Source organism: Salmo salar, chromosome 16 (genome assembly GCF_965601325.2).
Source record: "Salmo salar chromosome 16, fSalSal1, whole genome shotgun sequence".
Classification (NCBI taxonomy): domain Eukaryota; kingdom Metazoa; phylum Chordata; class Actinopteri; order Salmoniformes; family Salmonidae; genus Salmo; species Salmo salar.
Window position 1 is genome coordinate 27,739,048 of NC_138306.1, and position 22,122 is coordinate 27,761,169.

Here is a 22,122-nt window from a genome sequence, read left to right on the forward strand (position 1 = left end):
GTGCAACAGTGAGAGCTGTTACCTTCAAGTAGTTATTGTTTTTTTTCAAGGGCGTTGTGGACGGGGATGGCGTAAGCTTCTGCCTCTGATTCCAAAGGTTGCCAGTTCGAATCCAGCGATAGAAAGTTGTTTTTGATATTTTTGTTTTAAGCCTATCCCAAACCTTAACCCTTACCTTAACCATTCAGAGTTAATGCCTCACCTTAAGATTTCGGCGTTAATGCCTAAACTTAAACTTAACCTTAAAGATTCCGAGTTGATGCCTTAACTTAACCTTAAACACTTCGGAAAACTTTGAGAAATATGGATGAACTTCTAATTCTGACGTGAGACTGTGAGAGCTAGTTGAGGTGTTTGTGTCCATCCATGGGTGCGTGGGTGCGTGCGTGTCTGTCTGGCTGGTGGCAAAACCCTTGGCAATCATAGAGGTCAGACGTTTCTTGTAGTTGGCCACCAGGTTTGCACACATCTCAGGAGGGATTTTGTCCCACTCCTCTTTGCAGATCTTCTCCAAGTCATTTAAGGTTTCGAGGCTGACGTTTGGCAACTCGAACCTTTAGCTCCCTCCACAGATTTTCTATGGGATTAAGGTCTGGAGACTGGCTAGGCCACTCCAGGACCTTAATGTGCTTCTTCTTGAGCCACTCCTTTGTTGCCTTGGCCGTGTGTTTTGGGTCATTGTCATGCTGGAATACCGATCCACGACCCATTTTCAATGCCCTGGCTGAGGGAAGGAGGTTCTCACCCAAGATTTGACAGTACATGGCCCAGTCCATCGTCCCTTTGATGCGGTGAAGTTGTCCTGTTCCCTTAGCAGAAAAACATCCCCAAACCATAATGTTTCCATCTCCATGTTTGACGGTGGGGATGGTGCTCTTGGGATCATAGGCAGCATTCCTCCTCCTCCAAACACGGCGAGTTGAGTTGATGCCAAAGAGCTCCATTACCAATTGTTTTCTTGGTGACTATGGTCCCAGCTGCCTTGAGATCATTGACAAGATCCTCCCGTGTAGTTCTGGGCTGATTCCTCACCGTTCTCATGATCATTGCAACTCCACGAGGTGAGATCTTGCATGGAGCCCCAGGCCGAGGGAGATTGACAGTTCTTTTGTGTTTCTTCCATTTGCGAATAATCGCACCAACTGTTGTCACCTTCTCACCAAGCTGCTTGGCGATGGTCTTGTAGCCCATTCCAGCCTTGTGTAGGTCTACAATCTTGTCCCTGACATCCTTGGAGAGCTCTTTGGTCTTGGCCATGGTGGAGAGTTTGGAATCCGATTGATTGATTGCTTCTGTGGACAGGTGTCTTTTATACAGGTAACAAACTGAGATTAGGAGCACTCCCTTTAAGAGTGTGCTCCTAATCTCAGTTTGTTACCTGTATAAAAGACACCTGGGAGCCAGAAATCTTTCTGATTGAGAGGGGGTCAAATACTTATTTCCCTCATTAAAATGCAAATCAATTTATAACATTTTTGACATGCATTTTTCTGGATTTTTTTGTTGTTATTCTGTCTCTCACTGTTCAAATAAACCTACCATTAAAATGATAGACTGATCATTTCTTTGTCAGTGGGCAAACGTACAAAATCAGCAGGGGATCAAATACTTTTTTCCCTCACTGTACCCTTTTTCCCCTCACTGTACACTCACTGTACCCTCACTGTAACTTCTTCTCTCTGAAGTAGAGGTTCTCCAGCGGACGCCATTGGAAAACCTGCACACACACACACACACACACACACACACACACACACACACACACACACACACACACACACACACACACACACACACACACACACACACACACACACACACACACACACACTGCTGGCAGTATCAGTGAGCAGGGTCTAAACTGATTTCTATCACCTTAAATAATGGATGAAGAGAGGAGGTCAGGGGAAACAGATACATCCCTGGTGACACACACACTGACGCTCTATGCCATGTGAAGTTGTGCTCTTTCTGTCTCTGTTTCACTCTCTTTCTGGCTCTTTATCTCTTTCTGGCTCTCTCTCTCTCTCTCTCTCTGCGTTGTTAGTCCAGATCACCTGAGGGTTCTGAAATCTATTTCATCCTAAACACAGAGCAGATGCATGGTGGCCTCAGTCAGAAGTAACGCTGGCTATATCAACAAAGCCCGGCATTCCCCACTTTAAACCAGAACCTGAGGAATTCCATCAGAGTTAGGGAAGAGTTTTAGTAGAACGCTGCATGATGTGTGTGTGTGTGTGTGTGTGTGTGTGTGTGTGTGTGTGTGTGTGTGTGTGTGTGTGTGTGTGTGTGTGTGAGTGAGTGATAAGCTGGTATAGAGCGACTTCATGGGGTATTCTTCCCAGAGAGTGACAGAGTGGACTAATCCCTTGTGGCTGGAGCTAAAGGGTGCAGCTCATCTTTCCCATAAATAGGGCAGAGGTAGAGTGCAGCTGTGACAGAGAGAGAAGTGGACATACCATACGCACACACACAGGTCCCTGCAGGGCCACAAAACAGTGACAGCCCCTTCCTGGCATAACTATAGCACCTCGCTACTCTGCGTGGTGTGTCACACAAACATGGGCACACATGCATGAACACATACTGTACACATGCAAACCCATACAAATATGCATGGATAAACACACACACATGCACGCACGCACGCACGCACGCACGCACACACACACACACACACACACACACACACACACACACACACACACACACACACACACTGATGCAGTATAATAGCAGGCACAGAAAAGCATTTGTCTTGTTGGATGTGATACAAGGAGATGTTTGCTTTGGCCCTGTTCTACATCTTGCTGTATTAAATAGAACTCCAGGCCGTGTGTGGTGTGTGTGTGTGTGTGTGTGTGTGTGTGTGTGTGTGTGTGTGTGTGTGTGTGTGTGTGTGTGTGTGTGTGTGTGTGTGTGTGTGTGTGTGTGTGTGTGTGTGTGTGCCCGCATGTGTGTGTGTGTGTGTGTGTGTGTGTCTGCGTGTGTGTGTCTGTGTGTGTGTGTCTGCGTGTGTGTATGACACAGTTATTTCAGCTTAACTGTTACAACATCCAAATCAAATCAAATCAAATTGTATTGCTCACATACACATATTTAGCAAATGTTATTGTGGGTGTAGCGAAATGCTTGTGTTCCCAGCTCCAACAGTGCAGTAGTATCTAACAGTGCAATAGTATCTAAAAAACGATTCACAACTATACACAAATATCTAAAAGTAAAATCATGGATTAAGAAATATATAAATATTAGATTGAGCATTGTTGGAGTGGCATTGACTAAAATACAGTAGAATATACATATGAGATGAGTAAAGCAGTATGTAAACATTATTAAAGTGACTAATATTCCATTATTAAAGTGACCAGTGATTCCAAGTCTATGTACATAGGGCAGCAGCCTCTAAGGTGCAGGGTTGTGTAATCGGGTGGAAGCCGGCTAGTGATGGCTATTTAACAGTCTGATGGCCTTATGATATAAGATGCTTTTCAGTCTCTCGGTCCCAGCTTTAATGGACCTGTACTGACCTCGCCTTCTGGATGACAACAGGGTGAACAGGCTGTGGCTCAGGTGGTTGATGTCCTTGATGATCTTTTTGGCCTTCCTGTGACATCGGGTGCTGTAGGTGTCCGGAGAGCAGGTAGTTTTCCCCCGGTGATGCGTTGGGCAGACAGCACCACCATCTGGAGAGCCCTGCGGTTGCGGGTGGTGCAGTTGCCATACCAGGCGGTGATACAGCCTAACCAACAGTGCAATTTTTAAGTAAAAAAATTGGTATTAGGTAAACAATAGATAAGTAAAAAAAAATCAAAAATCAAAAACTGTAAAATGACAGTAGTGAGGCTATATACAGGTGGTACCGGTACAGAGTCAATAAGCAGGGGCACCGGTTAGTCGGGCTAATTGAGGTGAAATTTACATGTAGGTATAGTTAAAGTGACTATGCATAGATGATAAACAGAGAGTAGCAGCAGTGTAAAAGAGGGCGTTGGCGGGTGGGGGGTGGCGGGTGGCAGGACACAATGCAAATAGTCCGGGTAGCCAATGTATGGGGGCACCGGTTAGTTGGACTAATTGAGGTAATATGTACATGGATGTATAGTTAAAGTGACTGTGCAAAGAGGATAAACAGAGAGTAGCAGCAGCTACAAGTTTGTGTGCGTGTGAATGTGTCATGAAATATTTGCTGTCAAAGTCAAATTAGTCTATATTCGTCGTGACTCAGCCCTCTCTCACTTTTGCATGATATCTGCAAGGCAAACCATGGTGTTTGTGTCTCAAACCTAGAGCTGCACGTTCACTAGCTCAAGGACAATACTCAGTCAGTAAAATCAAATCAAAGTTTATTGGTCGTGTACACAGTTTTGCAGATGTTAGCGCATGTGCGGCGAAATGCTTATCTTTCTAGATCCAACAGTGCAGCAATATCTAGCAACACAATAACAAGCTTGATCTCTAGCTGTGACACACCAGCGTGATTATAACAACCTAGATACTGTATTCCTGTTTGCTGAGTTTTTATCCTGCTGGTACGTACCGTTTAGAAGGTTCCTAAGGATAAGTAGTGAGATGGTGCAAATCTGTCCCATTTATGTGGGATTAAGGCCAGTAGATTTCTCCTAATACCTACAGCACATATCTGCACTAGAAAGATTGAGCACGGAGCTCAAATTTACACCACTCTTCAAGAATGAAAATGTGTCACAAACTTTGATTCGAAGTAAATTATCAATATACAGTGCATTCGGAAAGTATTCAGACCCCATGACTTTTTCCACATTTTGTTACGTTACAGCCTTATTCTAAAACGTATTAAATAAATAAATCCTCACCACACACAATACCCCATAATGACAAAGCGAAAACAGGTTTTTAGACAATTTTGTAAATGTATTACAAATAAAAGTCAGAAATACCTTACTTACATTATTAGTCAGACTCTTTGCTAGGAGACTCGAAATTGAGCTCAGGTGCATCCTGTTTCCATTGATCATCCTTGAGATGTTTCTACAACTTGGAGTGCACCTGTGGTAAATTCAATTAATTGGACATGATTTGGAAGGCACACACCTGTCTATATATGGTCCCACAGTTGACAGTGCATGTCAAAGCAAAAATCAGCCATGAGGTCAAAGGAATTGTCCGTAGAGCTCCAAGACAGGATTGGGTTGAGGCACAGATGCGGGGAAGGGTACCAAAACCGTTCTGCAGCATTAAAGGTCCCCAAGAACACAGTGGCCTCCATCATTCTTAAATTAAATAAGTTTGGAACCACCAAGACTCTTCCTAGAGCTGGCCACCCGGCCAAACTGATCAATCGGGGGAGAAGGGCCTTGGTCAGGGAGGTGACTAAGAATCCGATGGTCACTCTGACAGAGCTCCAGAGTTCCTCTGTGGAGATGGCAGAACCTTCCAGAAAGACAACCATCTCTGCAGCACTCCACCAATCAGGCCTTTATGGTAGAGTGGCCAGACGGAAGCAACTCCTCAGTAAAAGGCACATGACAGCACCTAAAGGCACCTAAAGGACTCAGACCATGAAAAACAAGATTCTCTGGTCTGATGAAGCCAAGATTGGCTTGAATGCCAAGCGTCACGTCTGGAAGAAACTTGGCACCATCCCTATGGTGAAGCATGGTGGGGGCAGCATCATGCTGTGGGGATGTTTTCAGCAGCAGGGACTGAGGGACTAGTCAGGATTGAGGGAAAGATGAACGGAGCAAAGTACCGAGAGATCCTTGATGAAAACCTCTTCCAGAGTGCTCTGGACCTCAGACTGGGGCGAAGGATCACCTTCCAATAAGACAACGACCCTAAGCACACAGCCAAGACAACGCAGGAGCAGCTTTGGGACAAGTCTCTGAATGTCCTTGAACCCAACTTGAACCTGATCGAAAATCTCTGGAGAGACCTGAAAATAGCTGTGCAGCGACGCTCCCCATCGAACCTGACAGAGCTCTGCAGAGAAGAATGGGAGAAACTCCCCAAATACATGTGTGCCAAGCATGTAGCATTTTATATTTATTTTCATTCAAACCTTTTTTTGTTTTGTCATTATGGGGTATTATGTGTAGATTGATAAGGGAAAAAACAATTGAATCCATTTTCGAATAAGGCTGTAACGTAACAAAATGTGGAAAAAGTCAAGGGGTCTGAATATTTTCCGAATGTACTGTTAGTATAAGCATTACGTTTTACAGAGTAGTAGCTGAATCATGTGTTCAGTAGTCAGTCTCTGATTTAGTAACAGTTATTCTGTAACTGGGTGGGGAGAGGGAAGTTAAGGAAAAGTCTGTGAACTAAAGCGCTGGAAGTAGTGCAGTTTTGGAAAGCTTTGGGAATAGAGCTATGTAGTAAAATCAGAATAAAGCAGACTTGGCTACAGAAATATCTCTGTGTGTTTGAAGTGCCGGAGTGTGTTTCTGATTTTCAGAACTTAATCAGAAACACATTTCTCTCCCACATTTACTAACGGGCTGGTGAGTGGAGCACACACAAACACACATGCACACACACACACACACACACACACACAGTCTTGTATAACTAATATTGTGGGGACACACAATTCAGTTCCATACAAAATCCTATTTTCCCTAACCAATACCCTTATCCTAACCCAAACCTTAACGCTAACCCTAACCTTAACGCGAAAACCTAACCTTAACCCTAATTCTAAAGCTTTTTTTTGAATTTTTTTTGTACTTAACCTTTATTCAACTAGGCAAGTCAGTTATGAACAACTTCTTATTTACAATGACGGCTTACCCCAGCCAAACCCGGACGACGCTGGGCCAACTGTGCGCCTCCCTTTGGGACTCCCAAACGCGCCCGATATGATACAGTCTGGATGGAGCTAACCCTAGCTCATAATCCTAAAACTAACCCTGGCTCCTAACCCTAAACCTAATTATAACCCTAATTTTAACCTTAACCCTAAACCCCCTAGAAATAGCATTTGACCTTGCGGGGACTAACAAAATGTTCCCAGTTGGTCACATTTTTGTTAGTTTACTATTCTTGTGGGGACTTCTGGTCCCCACAAGTATAGTTAAAAACATTCACACACACACACACGCAGGCACGCACACATACGCACATTTACACACAGTGATACACACATGTGTATGTGCTCGCAGAGACACAGGCAAATGTGCTAGAAGACAGGTCAGGCACACACACACACAAACACACACACACTTGCACAAACAAAACAGATCTCTCCCACAGTTTTTCTACACATTCCTGGCTGCTCTGTGACCCTCCCTGCAACGTCTCACACAAAACACAGGGAACCATATTGGTTCTAGAGCCAGAACTGATGGAGTCTTTCTACATCATGCACAAAGGGAGAGGTGCTTTAGTCTTCCAGTGCACAGTGAGAAACTCACACACACACATTCATCATCATTCATTAATTCAGACAGAGAGAGAGAGAGATTATGTTTTCTGAATCTGCGTGTGCGCATATGTGTGTGTAGCCTACCGCAACGCAGAACCAGGGTTAAAGAGTCTCCATCGTGCATTAATGAACTGTTTATATCACATTCCACCAATATAGCTTACCTCTAACCCAGACCCCTAACCCCATCTCCTCCCACACTAACACCACCACGCCACCTCTACCCTACAACTCACCATATCCCCATTACTTTTACTGTCATTCTCACCATGTTTCTTGTTGTCACACAGTTGTTTGAGATTTTTCTACCCCTTTATCCCTGGTGCTCTTTCTTCCTCTCTTCATTTTCATCCATTACAGCAGGTCCAGTGCTTCATGGGTTCCTCCAGTTCAAACATTCAGTTTCTCCCCCTCCTCCTTCCCTACCCCTTAACCTCTAATTTTCCTTATTTCCCCCTGTCCCTAACTCTTTTCCTGTCTTCCCTTTCTCCCCTCATATCCCCCATTCTCCTTTACTCTCCCTCCCTCCCTCCCTCCCTCCCTCCCTCCCTCCCTCCCTCCCTCCCTCCCTCCCTCCCTCCCTCCCTCCCTCCCTCCCTCCCTCCCTCCCTCCCTCCCTCCCTCCCTCTCCCTCCCTCTCCCTCCCTCCCTCCCTCCCTACCTCCCTCCCTCCCTCCCTCCCTCCCTCCTCAACTGGAGAAGTTGGACAGGCTAGTTTCCGATGTCTGGAACAAGCCAAAAATACCCAGAAACACAGAAACCTAACAGAAAAAGGATACACTTCTTTCATTTCTCTTCACCTCTACAGTACAACACGGAACCATAGTTCCCATATTCTGCTACCTGCAATCTGGGATTTTAACACACCATGTTGACACTGACGGTTTGAATGAGACAATGTTATTCTAGTGAGGATGCTCTTTATAATGTTACTATCATGGTGTCAACCTGGATGTTCAAATTATTTGACACAGGCATCATTCAAACGAGTGGGTAGCTAAGACAGTATGACCCCACGGCATAGATGATGTTATTCCAGACCTATAGTCACTCAGGTTCAGCCATCCTATATGATAGCTCCTGTATCTCTATGAGGACAGCTATATGGTTTAACCACGGTCTAGTGACTCATCTGTGTAAGCAAGAAGAAAGTTGCACATACTATGGCTCCAACTGTCATGCCACCAGCATATGACAAGGCCACCCACTGGCAGATCAGTGGACACACAGACATGGACAAAATAGTCAATATTATTAAGCCTATGAGCATTTTATTCAAATGTATTTTCTGAGACCTACACCTTATGGGAGACTGAATAACTGTAAAGCTGATTAATGCAGTAGTTCTGACGGTTTCTCCAACTGTAGCCTACAGTGAACACAGTTGCCAAATTTAGGTCATTCAGAATGAGATGCAGTTCAACGGCTGGAGTTTGAACCACAAGGCAGCATCTATAGCCAAACCAAACAAAAGAGCTAGCTAGGAGAACTGTTTTAGAAACAAGCAAGAAAAGAGTGTGAGGGAGGGGGGGGGGGGGGGGGGCGAGAGAGAGAGGGAGGAAGAGAGAGAGGGGGGAGGAGAGAAAGAGTAGTGAGAGAGTGAAAACAGTAGCAGCATCCTCTCCTGAATTGAGGATATCATGAACATTTCTGATTGTACTGAGAGAGAGACAAACAAACAAAAACAAAAGCAAAGTCCTCTCATGCTTTGTTGATTTAAAAAAAGCTTCTGACTCAATTTGGCATGAGTGCCTGCTGTATAAACTGATGGAAAGCAGTGTTGGGGGCGACCTATGATATTATAAAATCTATGTACACAAACAATAAGTGTGTCTGATAGTTTTTGTCTTTTTGTTTAATTTGATTTGTAGATTGTTGTTGTTGTTATTGTTTTTTTGTGTGTGTTTTTTCACTTGCTTTGGCAATGTAAACACATGTTTCCCATGACAATAAAGCCCTTTCATTGAATTGAGACAGAGACCTTTCCCAGATGAAGTTTGGCTCCTGATGCGCAGATCAAGATGTCTATTTGTAGGTCGTTCCTCGGCTGTTCCTAGTAGGCTACACACACACACACACACACACACATACACAGTCGGCTACAATTTATTATGACTGAGAGCTGCAGAAAGAAAATTCCCCCTTTACTCTCTCCCCGCCCCCAAAGCCAGCCCCCATTTATTATCATGTTTTCGAACTAGCAGCGTTGATGACAGAACAGACCAGAGGAAAAGAAAAGAAAATACTGTGGATTAATTGACTCGCACAGACAGTTTGGCATGATTTGATTCCGTCAGTCCCCTCTGTCTTTCGTCTTTGGTACAGTCTCCCTCTCTGCATGTTCATTGCGTTGGTGTTTCTGCTGGGCGCCGGCGTCTCAAGGGAGAGTGGGGGTGCTCGGGTGGTCTGAATAGCCGGGAAGAAGCCCTCTGTTTCGGTGGGAGGATGAACCATTGAACGGTGCAGCGCTGCTGGTTGGAAGCGGGCCAGGGTCGCTGTGTGTGGGAGAGAGCTCGTTCAGAAGGAGATGGGATGGTTTGGCTCCGTTATCAACCCGGATTAACGAAAAACGGGGATAGGGTTGCAACGCTTCTCCTGTGTGAGTCGCACCGGTCACTCACTATTGCATGGATGCTGATGGCGTTCTAGGCCGGGGAACAAGAATTTTACCAACTGGATTTATTGCATCGTTTATTGGGATTATTTCAGGCTCGACAAATCTAAAAGTCCGTGTGGAATTGTTTTTGAGCGAACCAGACATTTTCCAAAGGTAAATGTCGATCTTCGTCTTTCTACTGTTGGCCTATCGACCCATGTCAAAAACGTCGGCCACTTTCATTATGCGACCGTGTGTATTGTGTGTAACATGGTCCATTTGTAGTTTATCCCGAAATGCGGGTTTGTGTTTTGAATATATCGCTTGGTAGGCTACAATCGAAAAGCCTTGCTAAAATAGAAATAGCATGGTTAGCCAACTATCAGAAAACCAGCAATCATTTCTACCCTGTCTACCGATGTGACTAGAGGCAGTTATCATCTGTAGCCTGCAGGGGATGCATTCAAACTTGCCTGGCAATGGGTCAAAAATGTAATTCTGATAGTGTAGAGCTAGGCTGCAGCTTGTTTACGGATTCAAACTCACAATCATGCCTCATTCTCTGGACTAGCATCGTGTCTATTTCCACCATGTGAATAGGGAATATTTTGTGATGTGTTATTACAGTGTTATTGTGCGCGTGGAAGGACACAGCCTGGCTGCGTACCAAATTGCAGAGATTGTGATTCCAGTTTAGGGCCACAATGATACAATGTTTCAAGAACTGCTCTTCAACTCGTGCTTTAGCCTAATAGGGATACCATGTAAGATTTCAAACCTGTCAGCTACATTCACAGATGGTGGATTGTTATTGTCATGACTAGACAGCCCATGCATAGGTGTACTGGAGAGTAAATTACTTTAGTGTTATGGGAATCTCCGGTTCTAAGCATTGGTCTTGTGGCCCTAGTAGATTTGATCTGACTGCTGTCTCATGATGTTTCAGTGCATTTAGTGGAAGGTGATCCGGTGAGATTGATAGTCTAGTCTATGAATTAGCTGACATTTACATTTTAGTCATTTATCAGACACTCTTATCCAGAGCGACTTACGGTAGTAAATACATAAATTTTTAATACTTCGTACTAGAAGTATCTATTTTTGGTAACATTCACACCCATTCAGTGTAGCAAGTGTCAGAACTTTGTCACATGTTGTAGCCTTCAATTCGTAGTGATGTTTTACTTTCTTTTTTAAAATGTATCATTGAATATTGTGTAGATTTAGTGACCTTGTCCTCCTTGGATTGGGTTACGTAAACAGCAGAGCCAGTGATTTGTAACCGTGCCTGTTATTGTGGTGTTCTTCTCCCTTAGTGCCTCAAGCAAAGCCTCCTCATTCTCTGGTGTACTTTAGTATAACAGAGAGAGAATATGCTGCCTGTATGTAGATAAGACAGTCGGTGTGTGTGCGTGTGTGTGCGTGTGTGTGTGTGTGTGTGTGAGCTAGAGCCTTATCTGTGTCTGCATTTCAGGTCTAGGGGGTCAGCGGATTTCTGGCCAGTGATCTCTATGATAATCTACCTCTGGTCCAGACAGGGAGACCTTGCACAGGCAGCATGGACTGAGTGGTGTTAGGAAATCTTGGGAACACAGAGGAGTCATTTGGGGAGAATATTCACAGACCAGACTATAGCTGACTGGCAGCTCATTTACAACTACGTTCTGAAACTGTGGGAGAACTAAACTCCAGGACCTGGGGAGTGGCCTGTAGTGCTGCATAGTGCACATGTCACAGCAAGATAAATGAGTGCAACACATAACAAAAGCCACAGTCCACGTGGGCTGAGACACGGTATTAGAGTGATACAGTACCAGTTGAACGTTTGGACACACCTACTCATTCAAGGGTTTTTCTTTATTTTTACTATTTTATACATTGTAGAATAATAGTGAAGACATCAAAACGATGAAATAACCCATATGGAATCATGTAGTAACCAAAAAAGTATTTTATATTTTAGATTCTTCAAAGTAGCCACCCTTTGACTGGATGACAGCATTGCACATTCTTGGCATTCTCTCAACCAGCTTCATTAGGTAGTCACCTGGAATGCATTTCAATTAACAGGTGTGCCTTGTTAGAAGTACATTTGTGGAATTTCTTTCCTTCTTAATGCGTTTGAGCCAATCAATTGTGTTGTGACAAGGTAGGGGTGGTATACAGAAGATGGCCCTATTTGGTAAAATACAAAGTCCATATTATGGCAAGAACAGCTCAAATAAGCAAAGAGAAACAACAGTCCATTACTTTAAGACATGAAGGTCAGTCAATGCAGAAAATATCAAGAACTTTGAAAGTTTCTTCAAGTGCAGTCGCAAAAAACATCAAGCACTATGATGAAACTGGCTCTCATGAGGACCGCCACAGGAAAGGAAAGACCCAGAGTTACCTTGAATGAGTAGATGTGTCCAAACTTTTGACTGGTACTGTATTTCTAATAGAGGTAATACTACCTAATAATAAGGTTATTCTACTACTAGGCGAGTGGAGAATAGCAGTAGAAGAGGTGGAGGTTGTTTGAGTGCAGGTGCAGCCACTTTAAACCTTCAACCACAGAGAGGGAGAGACAACTAAGCCCATCAAAGGAAGCTGGACTAAAGGCACACACACACACACACACACACACACACCACACACACACACACACACACACACACACACACACACACACACACACACACACACACACACACACACACACACACACACAAACACTGGCAGCAGCCTCAGGGCAGAGCTCAGCTCACACAGGGGTGGGTCTTGAAACAATCCTGAACTATCGCTCTCTTTTTCTCTCAATTCGATTCAATTCAAAGGGCTTTATTGGCATGGGAAACAATACATTTCAAAGGGCTTTATTGGCCGGGAAACAATTCAATTCAAAGGGCTTTATTGGCAAGGGAAACAATTCAATTCAAAGGGCTTTATTGGCATTGGAAACAATTCAATTCCAAGGGCTTTATTGGCATCGGAAACAATTCAATTCAAAGGGCTTTATTGGCATTGGAAACAAGTCAATGCAATGGGCTTTATTGGCATGGGAAACAATTTGATTCAAAGGGCTTTATTGGCATTGGAAACAATTCAATTCAAAGGGCTTTATTGTCATGGAAAACAATTCAATTCAAAGGGCTTTATTGGCATGGGAAACAATTCAATTCAAAGGGCTTTATTGGCATGGGAAACATACAGTTGAAGCCGGAAGTTTACATACACCTTAGCCAAATACATTTAAACTCAGTTTTTCACAATTCCTGACATTTAATCCTTGTAAGAATTCCCTGTTTTAGGTCAGTTAGGATTGCCACTTTATTTTAAGAATGTGAAATGTCAGAATAATAGTAGAGAGAATGATTTATTTCAGCTTTTATTTATTTCATCACATTCCCAGTGGGTCAGAAGTTTACATACACTCAATTAGTATTTGGTAGCATTGCCTTTAAATTGTTCAACTTTGGTCAAACGTTTCAGGTAACCTTCCACAAGCTTCCCACAATAATTTGGGTGAATTTTGGCCCATTCCTCCTGACAGAGCTGGTGTAACTGAGTCAGGTTTGTAGGCCCCCTTGCTCGCACACGCTTTTTCAGTTCTGCCCACAAATTCTCTATAGGATTGAGGTCAGGGTTTGTGATGGCCACTCCAATACCTTGGCTTTGTTGTCCTTGACTTTGTTGACCCCCACAACATGATGCTGCCACCCCTGTGCTTCACGGTTGGGATGGTGTTCTTCGGCTTGCAGGCCTCCCCCTTTTTCCTCCAAACATAACGATGGTCATTATGGCCAAACAGTTCTATTTTTGTTTCATCAGACCAGAGGACATTTCTCCAAATAGTACGATCTTTGTCCCCATGTGCAGTTTCAAATCATAGTCTGGCTTTTTTATGGCAGTTTTGGAGCAATGGCTTCTTCCTTGCTGAGCGGCCTTTCAGGTTATGTCGATATAGGACTCGTTTTACTGTGGATATAGATACTTTTGTACCTGTTTCCTCCAGCATCTTCACAAGGTCCTTTGCTGTTGTTCTGGGATTGATTTGCACTTTTCGCACCAAAGTACGTTCATCTCTATGAGACAGAATGCATCTCCTTCCTGAACAGTATGACAGATGCGTGGTCCCATGGTGTTTACACTTGCGTACTATTGTTTGTACAGATGAACGTGGTGCCTTCAGGCATTTGGCTATTGCTCCAAAGGATGAACCAGACTTGTGGAGGTCTCCAATTTTTTTCCTGAGGTCTTGGCTGTTTTCTTTTGATTTCCCCATGATGTCAAGCAAAGAGGCACTGGGTTTGAAGGTAGGCCTTGAAATACATCCACAGGTACAGCTCCAATTGACTCAAATGATGTCAATTAGCCTATCAGAAGCTTCTAAAGCCATTACATAATTTTCTGGAATTTTCTGTTTAAAGGCACAGTCAACTTATTGTTTGTAAACTTCTGACCCACTGGAATTGTGATACAGTGAATTATAAGTGAAATAATCTGTCTGTAAACAATTGTTGGAAAAATTACTTGTGTCATGCACAAAGTAGATGTCCTAACCGACTTGCCAAAACTATAGTTTGTTAACAAGAAATTTGTGGAGTGGTTGAAAAACGAGTTTTAATGACTCCAACCTAAGTGTATGTAAACTTCCGACTTCAACTGTATGTTTACATTGCCAAAGCAAGTGAAATAGATAATAAATAAAAGTTAAATAAACAATCAAAATTAACATATGTTTACATTACCAAAGCAAACCTCTCTCTCTATTAAATTTTCAATTTCAATTCAAATGGCATTGTTGGCATAGGAAACATATGTTTACATTGCCAAAGCAAATGGAATAGATAATAAACAGAAGGGAAATAAACAACAGAATAATTAGTGAACATTACACTCACAAAAGGTTTAAAGGAATATAGACATTTCCCTCTCTCTCTCTCTCTCTGCTCTGCTCTATCTCTCTTGCTCTCTCTCTCTCTCTCTCTCTGTCTGTCACGGTCTCTATTTCTGTCCTCAGCCCCCTGCCAATTCTCACATCCATCTTCTCACCCTGCTGCTATAGTGGACCACATGGTGAGGTTTACACACTACCCACACAAAGTCACAGGAACTTGTTGTGATCCTGTGTTATAAGAGGTGCAGCAGCAGAACTATGCCAGGGGGATGACTCAGGGTGTTTGTCAATATGAGATGGCTGACTGTCCACCTGCCTTCTGCCCTCACTCTCGCTCTCTTATTTCAAAGGGCTTTACTGGCATGGGAAACATATGTTTACATTGCCAAAGCAAGTGAAATAGATAATAAACAAACAATTAAAGTAAACATTACACTCGCAAAAGTTCCAAAGGAATAGAGACATTTCAAATGTCATATTATCGCTATATAGAGTGTTGTAATGGGTGAAAAGGGGTTCACACAGCTAAAAGAAATTCATAAGCCTGCTACCTATCGAAAAACCAATGACTTCACATGGCAATCCCATGATACCTCCCAGTGTGTGTGGTTCAAGTTTTATTTGTCACATGCACAAGTAGAGTGAAATGCTGTGTGTGTGTTAGCCCCGCCCTGACCCTGGCCAGGACTGTTTCCATGGTTATGTTACATGTTTACGTCTCAGTCTGTCGCTCTGTTACTGTAACGTGTTACTGTGTCTGAAGGGGGTGCTGGAGGTGTGTGTTTTAGAGATGGGTAGCGATAGACATTAGTGTGTGTGTGTTTTAAAGATGGGTAGCAATAGACATTAGTGTGTGTGTGTTTTAGAGATAGGTAGCGATAGACATTAGTGAGTGTGTTTTAGAGATGGGTAGCGATAGACATTAGTGTGTGTGTTTTAGAGATGGATAGCGATAGACATTAGTGTGTGTTTTAGAGATGGGTAGCGATAGACATTAGTGTGTGTGTGTTTTAGAGATGGCTAGCGATAGACATTAGTGTGTGTGTTTTAGAGATAGGTAGCGATAGACATTAGTGTGTGTGTGTGTGTGTGTTTTAGAGATGGGTAGCGATAGACATTTGTGTGTGTGTGTGTTTTAGAGATGAGTAGCGATAGATATTAGTGTGTGTGTGTTTTAGAGATGGGTAGCGATAGACATTAGTGTGTGTGTTTTAGAGATGGGTAGCGATAGACATTAGTGTGTGTGTGTGTTTTAGAGATGGGTAGCGATAGACATTAGTGTGTGTGTGTTTTAGAGATGGGTAGCGATAGACAGTGTGTGTGTGTGTTTTAGAGATGGGTAGCGATAGACATTAGTGTGTGTGTGTTTTAGAGATGGGTAGCGATAGACATTAGTGTGTGTGTGTTTTAGAGATGGGTAGCGATAGACATTAGTGTGTGTTTTAGAGATGGGTAGCGATAGACATTAGTGTGTGTGTGTTCTAGAGATGGGTAGCGATAGACATTAGTGTGTGTTCTAGAGATGGGTAGCGATAGACATTAGTGTGTGTGTTCTAGAGATGGGTATCGATAGACATTAGTGTGTGTTTTAGAGATGGGTAGCGATAGACATTACTGTGTGTATGTGTTTTAGAGATGGGTAGCGATAGACATTAATGTGTGTGTGTGTGTGTGTGTGTGTGTGTGTGTGTGTGTGTGTGTGTGTGTGTGTGTGTGTGTGTGTGTGTGTGTGTGTGTGTGTGTGTGTGTGTGTGTGTGTGTGTGTTTTAGAGATTGGTGTGTGTGTCTGACGTGACATGTTTCAGTTTCAAGTTTTTATGTCACATGCATAGTGAAAGTACAGTGAAATGCTCAAAACCCAACAATGGAATTCAATAACAATATATTACTAGAAAAAAATTGAGAAATAAGAATAGGAAATAGGAAATACACAATAAAGTAAGTAAGCATACTATATACAAGAAATATTTAAAAAGTTTTTTTGCAATACCATATTTACATGTACAGGGATACTGGAGTGATGGAGGTAGATATGTATAGGGGTAAGGGGACTGGGATACTGGAGTGATGGAGGTAGATATGTGTAGTGGTAAGGGGACAGGGATACTGGAGTGATGGAGGTAGATATGTATAGGGGTAAGGGGACTGGGATACTGGAGTGATGGAGGTAGATATGTGTAGTGGTAAGGGGACAGGGATACTGGAGTGATGGAGGTAGATATGTATAGGGGTAAGGGGACTGGGATACTGGACTGATGGAGGTAGATATGTATAGGGGTAAGGGGACAGGGATACTGGAGTGATGGAGGTAGATATGTATAGGGGTAAGGGGACAGGGATACTGGAGTGATGGAGGTAGATATGTATAGGGGTAAGGGGACTGGGATACTGGAGTGATGGAGGTAGATATGTATAGTGGTAAGATGACAGGGATACTGGAGTGATGGAGGTAGATATGTATAGGGGTAAGGTAACAGGGATACTGGACTGATGGAGGTAGATATGTATAGTGGTAAGATGACAGGGATACTGGAGTGATGGAGGTAGATATGTATAGGGGTAAGGTAACAGGGATACTGGAGTGATGGAGGTAGATATGTATAGGGGTAAGGAGACAGGGATACTGGAGTGATGGAGGTAGATATGTATAGTGGTAAGGGCACTGGGATACTGGAGTTATGGAGGTAGATATGGATAGTGGTAAGGGCACTGGGATACTGGAGTTATGGAGGTAGATATATATAGGGGTAAGGGGACTGGGATACTGGAGTCTAATCGAGGTAGATGTGTATAGGGGTAAGGGGACAGGGATACTGGAGTGATGGAGGTAGATGTGTATAGTGGTAAGGGGACAGGGATGCTGGAGTGATGGAGGTAGATATGTATAGGGGTAAGGGGACAGGGATACTGGAATGATGGAGGTAGATGTGTATAGTGGTAAGGGGACAGGGATACTGGAGTGATGGAGGCAGATGTGTATAGGGGTAAGGGATCTGGGATACTGGAGTGATGGAGGTAGATGTGTATAGTGGTAAGGGGACAGGGATGCTGGAGTGATGGAGGAAGATATGTATAGGGGTAAGGGGACTGGGATACTGGAGTGATGGAGGTAGATGTGTATAGTGGTAAGGGGACAGGGATGCTGGAGTGATGGAGGAAGATATGTATAGGGGTAAGGGGACAGGGATACTGGAGTGATGGAGGTAGATATGTATAGGGGTAAGGAGACTAGGCAACAGGATATAAGATAAACAGAGTAGCAGCAGCTTGTATGTGAGTGGGTGTGTAGAGTCAGTATAAATGTATGTACATGTTATGTGTGAGTGAGCAAATGATGGAGTGTGTGTGTGTGTGTGTGTGTGTGTGTTGGAGTGACAGTGTGTGTGTTGGAGTGTGAGTGTGCAGGGCCCTGTGAGTGTGCATGGTCCTGTGAGTGTGTGGGGTGTGCATAGAGACGATGCAAAGATCGAATAAAAGGTCAATAAAGATAAAGGTTAACTCAGATGGTCTGTGTAGATGGTTCTTTTCACACCGCCTGATATAGAGGTCCTGGATGGCAGGGAGCTCGTCCCCAGTGATGTACTGGGCTGTCCGCACAACCCTCTGTACCACCATGCGATCAAGGGTGGTGCTATTGCTATACCAAGCAGTGATGCAGCCAGTCAACATGCTCCCAATGGTACAGCTGTAGAACCTTTTTGAGGATTTGAGGGCCAATGCATAACTTTTTCAACCACCTTTAAGTATTTAATGATTTGGACGCCGAGGAACTTGAAGCTGCTCCTCTGCCGCCCCTTCAATATGGATGAGGGCGTGCTCGCCCCCCTGTTTCCTGTAGTCTACGATCAGCTTCTTGGTCTTGCTGACGTTGAGGGAGAGGTTGTTACTTCGGCACCACACTGCCAGGTCACTGACCTCCTCCCTGTAGGCTGACTCATGTTTTGGAGATGGAACGATAGGAAGCACATTAAAAACACATTAGGACGCATCACCCCTTGGGGTTCTGGCGTTTTTCTCTTTCCAAGTCTCTCCCGTCCTCCTTTCCCCTTTCCTCCTCCACTCCCTTCCCCCTCCATTCCTCCAGATGTGAGGATGTGGGTGGGGCCTGGTGTGTTTGTGTTCCTCAGGATCTCCTCTTCCTGTTACACTGCAAACACAGTCCACATGTACTCAACACACACACACACACACACACACACACACACACACACACACACACACACACACACACACACACACACACACACACACACACACACCACACACACATACACACACCACACATTAGGAACACGACGGATAATACAGTGGACGTAGAGGGAAAGAGAAGGAAAGCTCTGTCTGTCTAATGGTCTGATTGTCTCAAGCTGTTGGTGGACTTCCCCCTTTATCAGAGGAATGTCAGATATGTCCAGCAGGAAGACACACACACACACACACACACACACACACACACACACACACACACACACACACACACACACACACACACACACACACACACACACACACACACACACACACACACACACACACAGGAAATTGAATATTTTGGCCTATTGTGTGTTTTCAGCTCTGCTAACCTTGTTAAGTCTAAGATGAGTTTAAACATTCTACAGCACCGTGTGTATGTGTGTGTGTGTGTGTGTGTGTGTGTGTGTGTGTGTGTGTGTGTGTGTGTGTGTGTGTGTGTGTGTGTGTGTGTGTGTGTGTGTGTGTGTGTGTGTGTGTGTGTGTGTGTGTGTGTTCTCCATTGCTGAGAGGAGGACTGAAGACCACATGCCCTTGTTCACATTTTCAGTTGTTATCTGTCCTTTTTTGGTTATTGGTGAATTATTACTGTTGAATCCATGTTGCAACGCTAGTGATAAGAGGTTGGACTGACAAACACAAGGTCGCAGGTTCAAGGCCCACGTGATCTGCCCACTGAATTGATTGCAATATGAATCCCTTTCCTCTCTCTCCTTCTCTCTCTCAGATGACAGAGGGGAGGCGATGTCAGGTCCATCTTCTGGACGACAGGAAGCTTGAGCTCCTTGTACAGGTAAACACACACACACACACACACACACACACACACACACACACACATACATAGACCCACACACACATACATAGACCCACACACACATACTTAAGGTTGAGGGGGAGGGATAAGGAGACCGTGTGTGTGTGTGTGTGTGTGTGTGTGTGTGTGTGTGTGTGTGTGTGTGTGTGTGTGTGTGTGTGTGTGTGTGTGTGTGTGTGTGTGTGTGTGTAAGCGCTAACCTCAGGAGCTCAATTACTGCTGACTGGACAACACTGCTCCGTCTTCTGCTCACCTGATCCTTCCACACACACACACACACACACACACACACACCCTCTCTCGTTAAGGAGTCCTGTCAGTCAGTCCGTCAGTCAGTCAAACGTGCAGCTCTGTCTTTCTGTCTGTCTGTCTGTCTAGCCTAATTATGTCCTAAACTGTGGTTCGCCCCTATTTGTCTTCTTAATTCCCCCACCTCCCCCTCCTTCTGCCCTCCCTTGTCCCTACTCTCTCTGTAATGAAGAATGATTCTGACTAACAATATTTCTTCATAGCAGTCTCATCACAACAATGGAGCACCCTTCCCCCTCCTCTGTCCTAGTGTCCTCCTAACCCTCTTCAGTAACACTGACAGTCTTGTCTGTTCATGAGGAAATCTTACTGCTGCTGCAGAGCATACAGAAATAAAGATAGTTCTGGATGGACAGGAGACAGCAGGTGGAGAAGGTAGAGTAGAGGACAGAGTACGTTGAGGCGAGTAGAAAGTGGAACATAGAGAGAGGAAGAGTAGTGGAAAAGAGATGATAGCTCTGCATGCAGTGTGATCTGATTACAATGGCAGAACTGATCCACCTCTCTCTCAGTCCATCTCTAATAGACCTTCATTGTATAAGGGAGGATTTCTCTTTCGCTCATCCACTTCCTTGCTTCACTCGCCCTATCCTCACCTCGCACTCTTGCTATCTTCTTTCATTCTCTCTACCTCTTTCTCTAAGCCTCATATTTCTCCACATAGCTCGATCACATCCTCCCTTCATCCTCTATTCTTCCTTCCTCTCGTCCCTTCATTCTCTCAGCCAGGGGGAGTGGAAACAGAGCGAGAAAGACCGAGATTTAATATGACGGGAGAAGAGAGGAAATAGGATAGACACACACAGAGAGAAGGAACAGATACAGATTGTTCTCTGTTTATAATTATTTCAGCAAAGCAGGTCTCTCTCTCTTTTTCCTCCTCTCTTTCTTCGGTGGGGTGGATGTTCAGTATGCCGTTGAGGGGTTAATGGGACCCTAGAGAATTCCCATGTTATTCCTGGTTTTCCTGTGAGCTGGATAGTGGTGAGGCTCTCCCCCTTTTAGGGAGGGAAAGATTTTTGGTAATGACCCCATAGGGCCCCAAAACCATCGGGCAGCTCCTATATATCTCTACCTGTGAACCACCACTGACAGGGCAGGTCTACCCTTACCTCTCACACAGCCTTCCAGGGTGGAGGATGGTAAAGATTCTAAATCATTTTGACGTTCATACTTGCCAGTTATTAAGATAAGTTGTGACGTTCTTCCTATCTCAGCCCACAGTTAGGGCTCCAGTCCTCACTCGACCCAACCCTCCCCCTCTGTCTCCCTGTCTCAGCCCCAGCTGTACTGTAGACCTGTGGTGCTGACGATGATAACTATTAACACGGGGCTGTCTGACTGGCCTGGGGAGTAAAAGACTTGAGTGGGGCTCTGGCTAATAGGGGTGTGTGTATAGGTGTGTCTGATTGGTGGGTCTGCAGGTGTTGCTGCCTGTGGACCGACACTTCCTGACTGAAGATGAGTTTTGGGTTGAACGTCAGTTTATCTAAAAAGCTCACAGCATAGGCTACAGACACAGAGAGACCAGACGGAAAGAGATAGAGAGAGATGTAGGCTAGAGCTCAACAATGGCTAATACTGCCACGGTGCTGCCGATGTGTACAATCTCTCTCTGTAGCCTTTATTTAATGGGCGTCAGTCACACTGTCCATATCTCCATCCTGCTCTACCACTAAACATGATTACACTTCCGCTAAATGTCTACTCCGACTCTCACGTCATCACACACGCATGTACACACACACACACACAAATGCACACACGCGCCTCACACGCGCCTCACACTAGACTTACACAGTAACCAGATTGTCATACCTTCATAGCGACATTGTGCCATACCGGGATATTCGGTAATACCG

General features: G+C 44.3%; 1 protein-coding gene across 16 annotated transcripts in view; it reads left to right on the forward strand.

Moving 5' to 3' along the window:
* The window catches only part of frmd4a (FERM domain containing 4A), a 151,968-nt gene that overhangs the window by 73,053 nt on the left and 56,793 nt on the right, over nucleotides 1-22,122 (forward strand). For 15 of the 16 annotated variants that reach the window (XM_082962652.1, XM_082962646.1, XM_082962653.1 and 12 more), the window contains exon 2: nucleotides 19,862-19,927. In XM_082962652.1, coding sequence (XP_082818778.1) covers nucleotides 19,862-19,927 — 66 coding nt within the window. Of the gene's footprint in view, nucleotides 1-9,584; nucleotides 10,176-19,861; nucleotides 19,928-22,122 lie in introns of those variants that run through there. The other variant, XM_082962658.1, reaches the window with a different exon arrangement.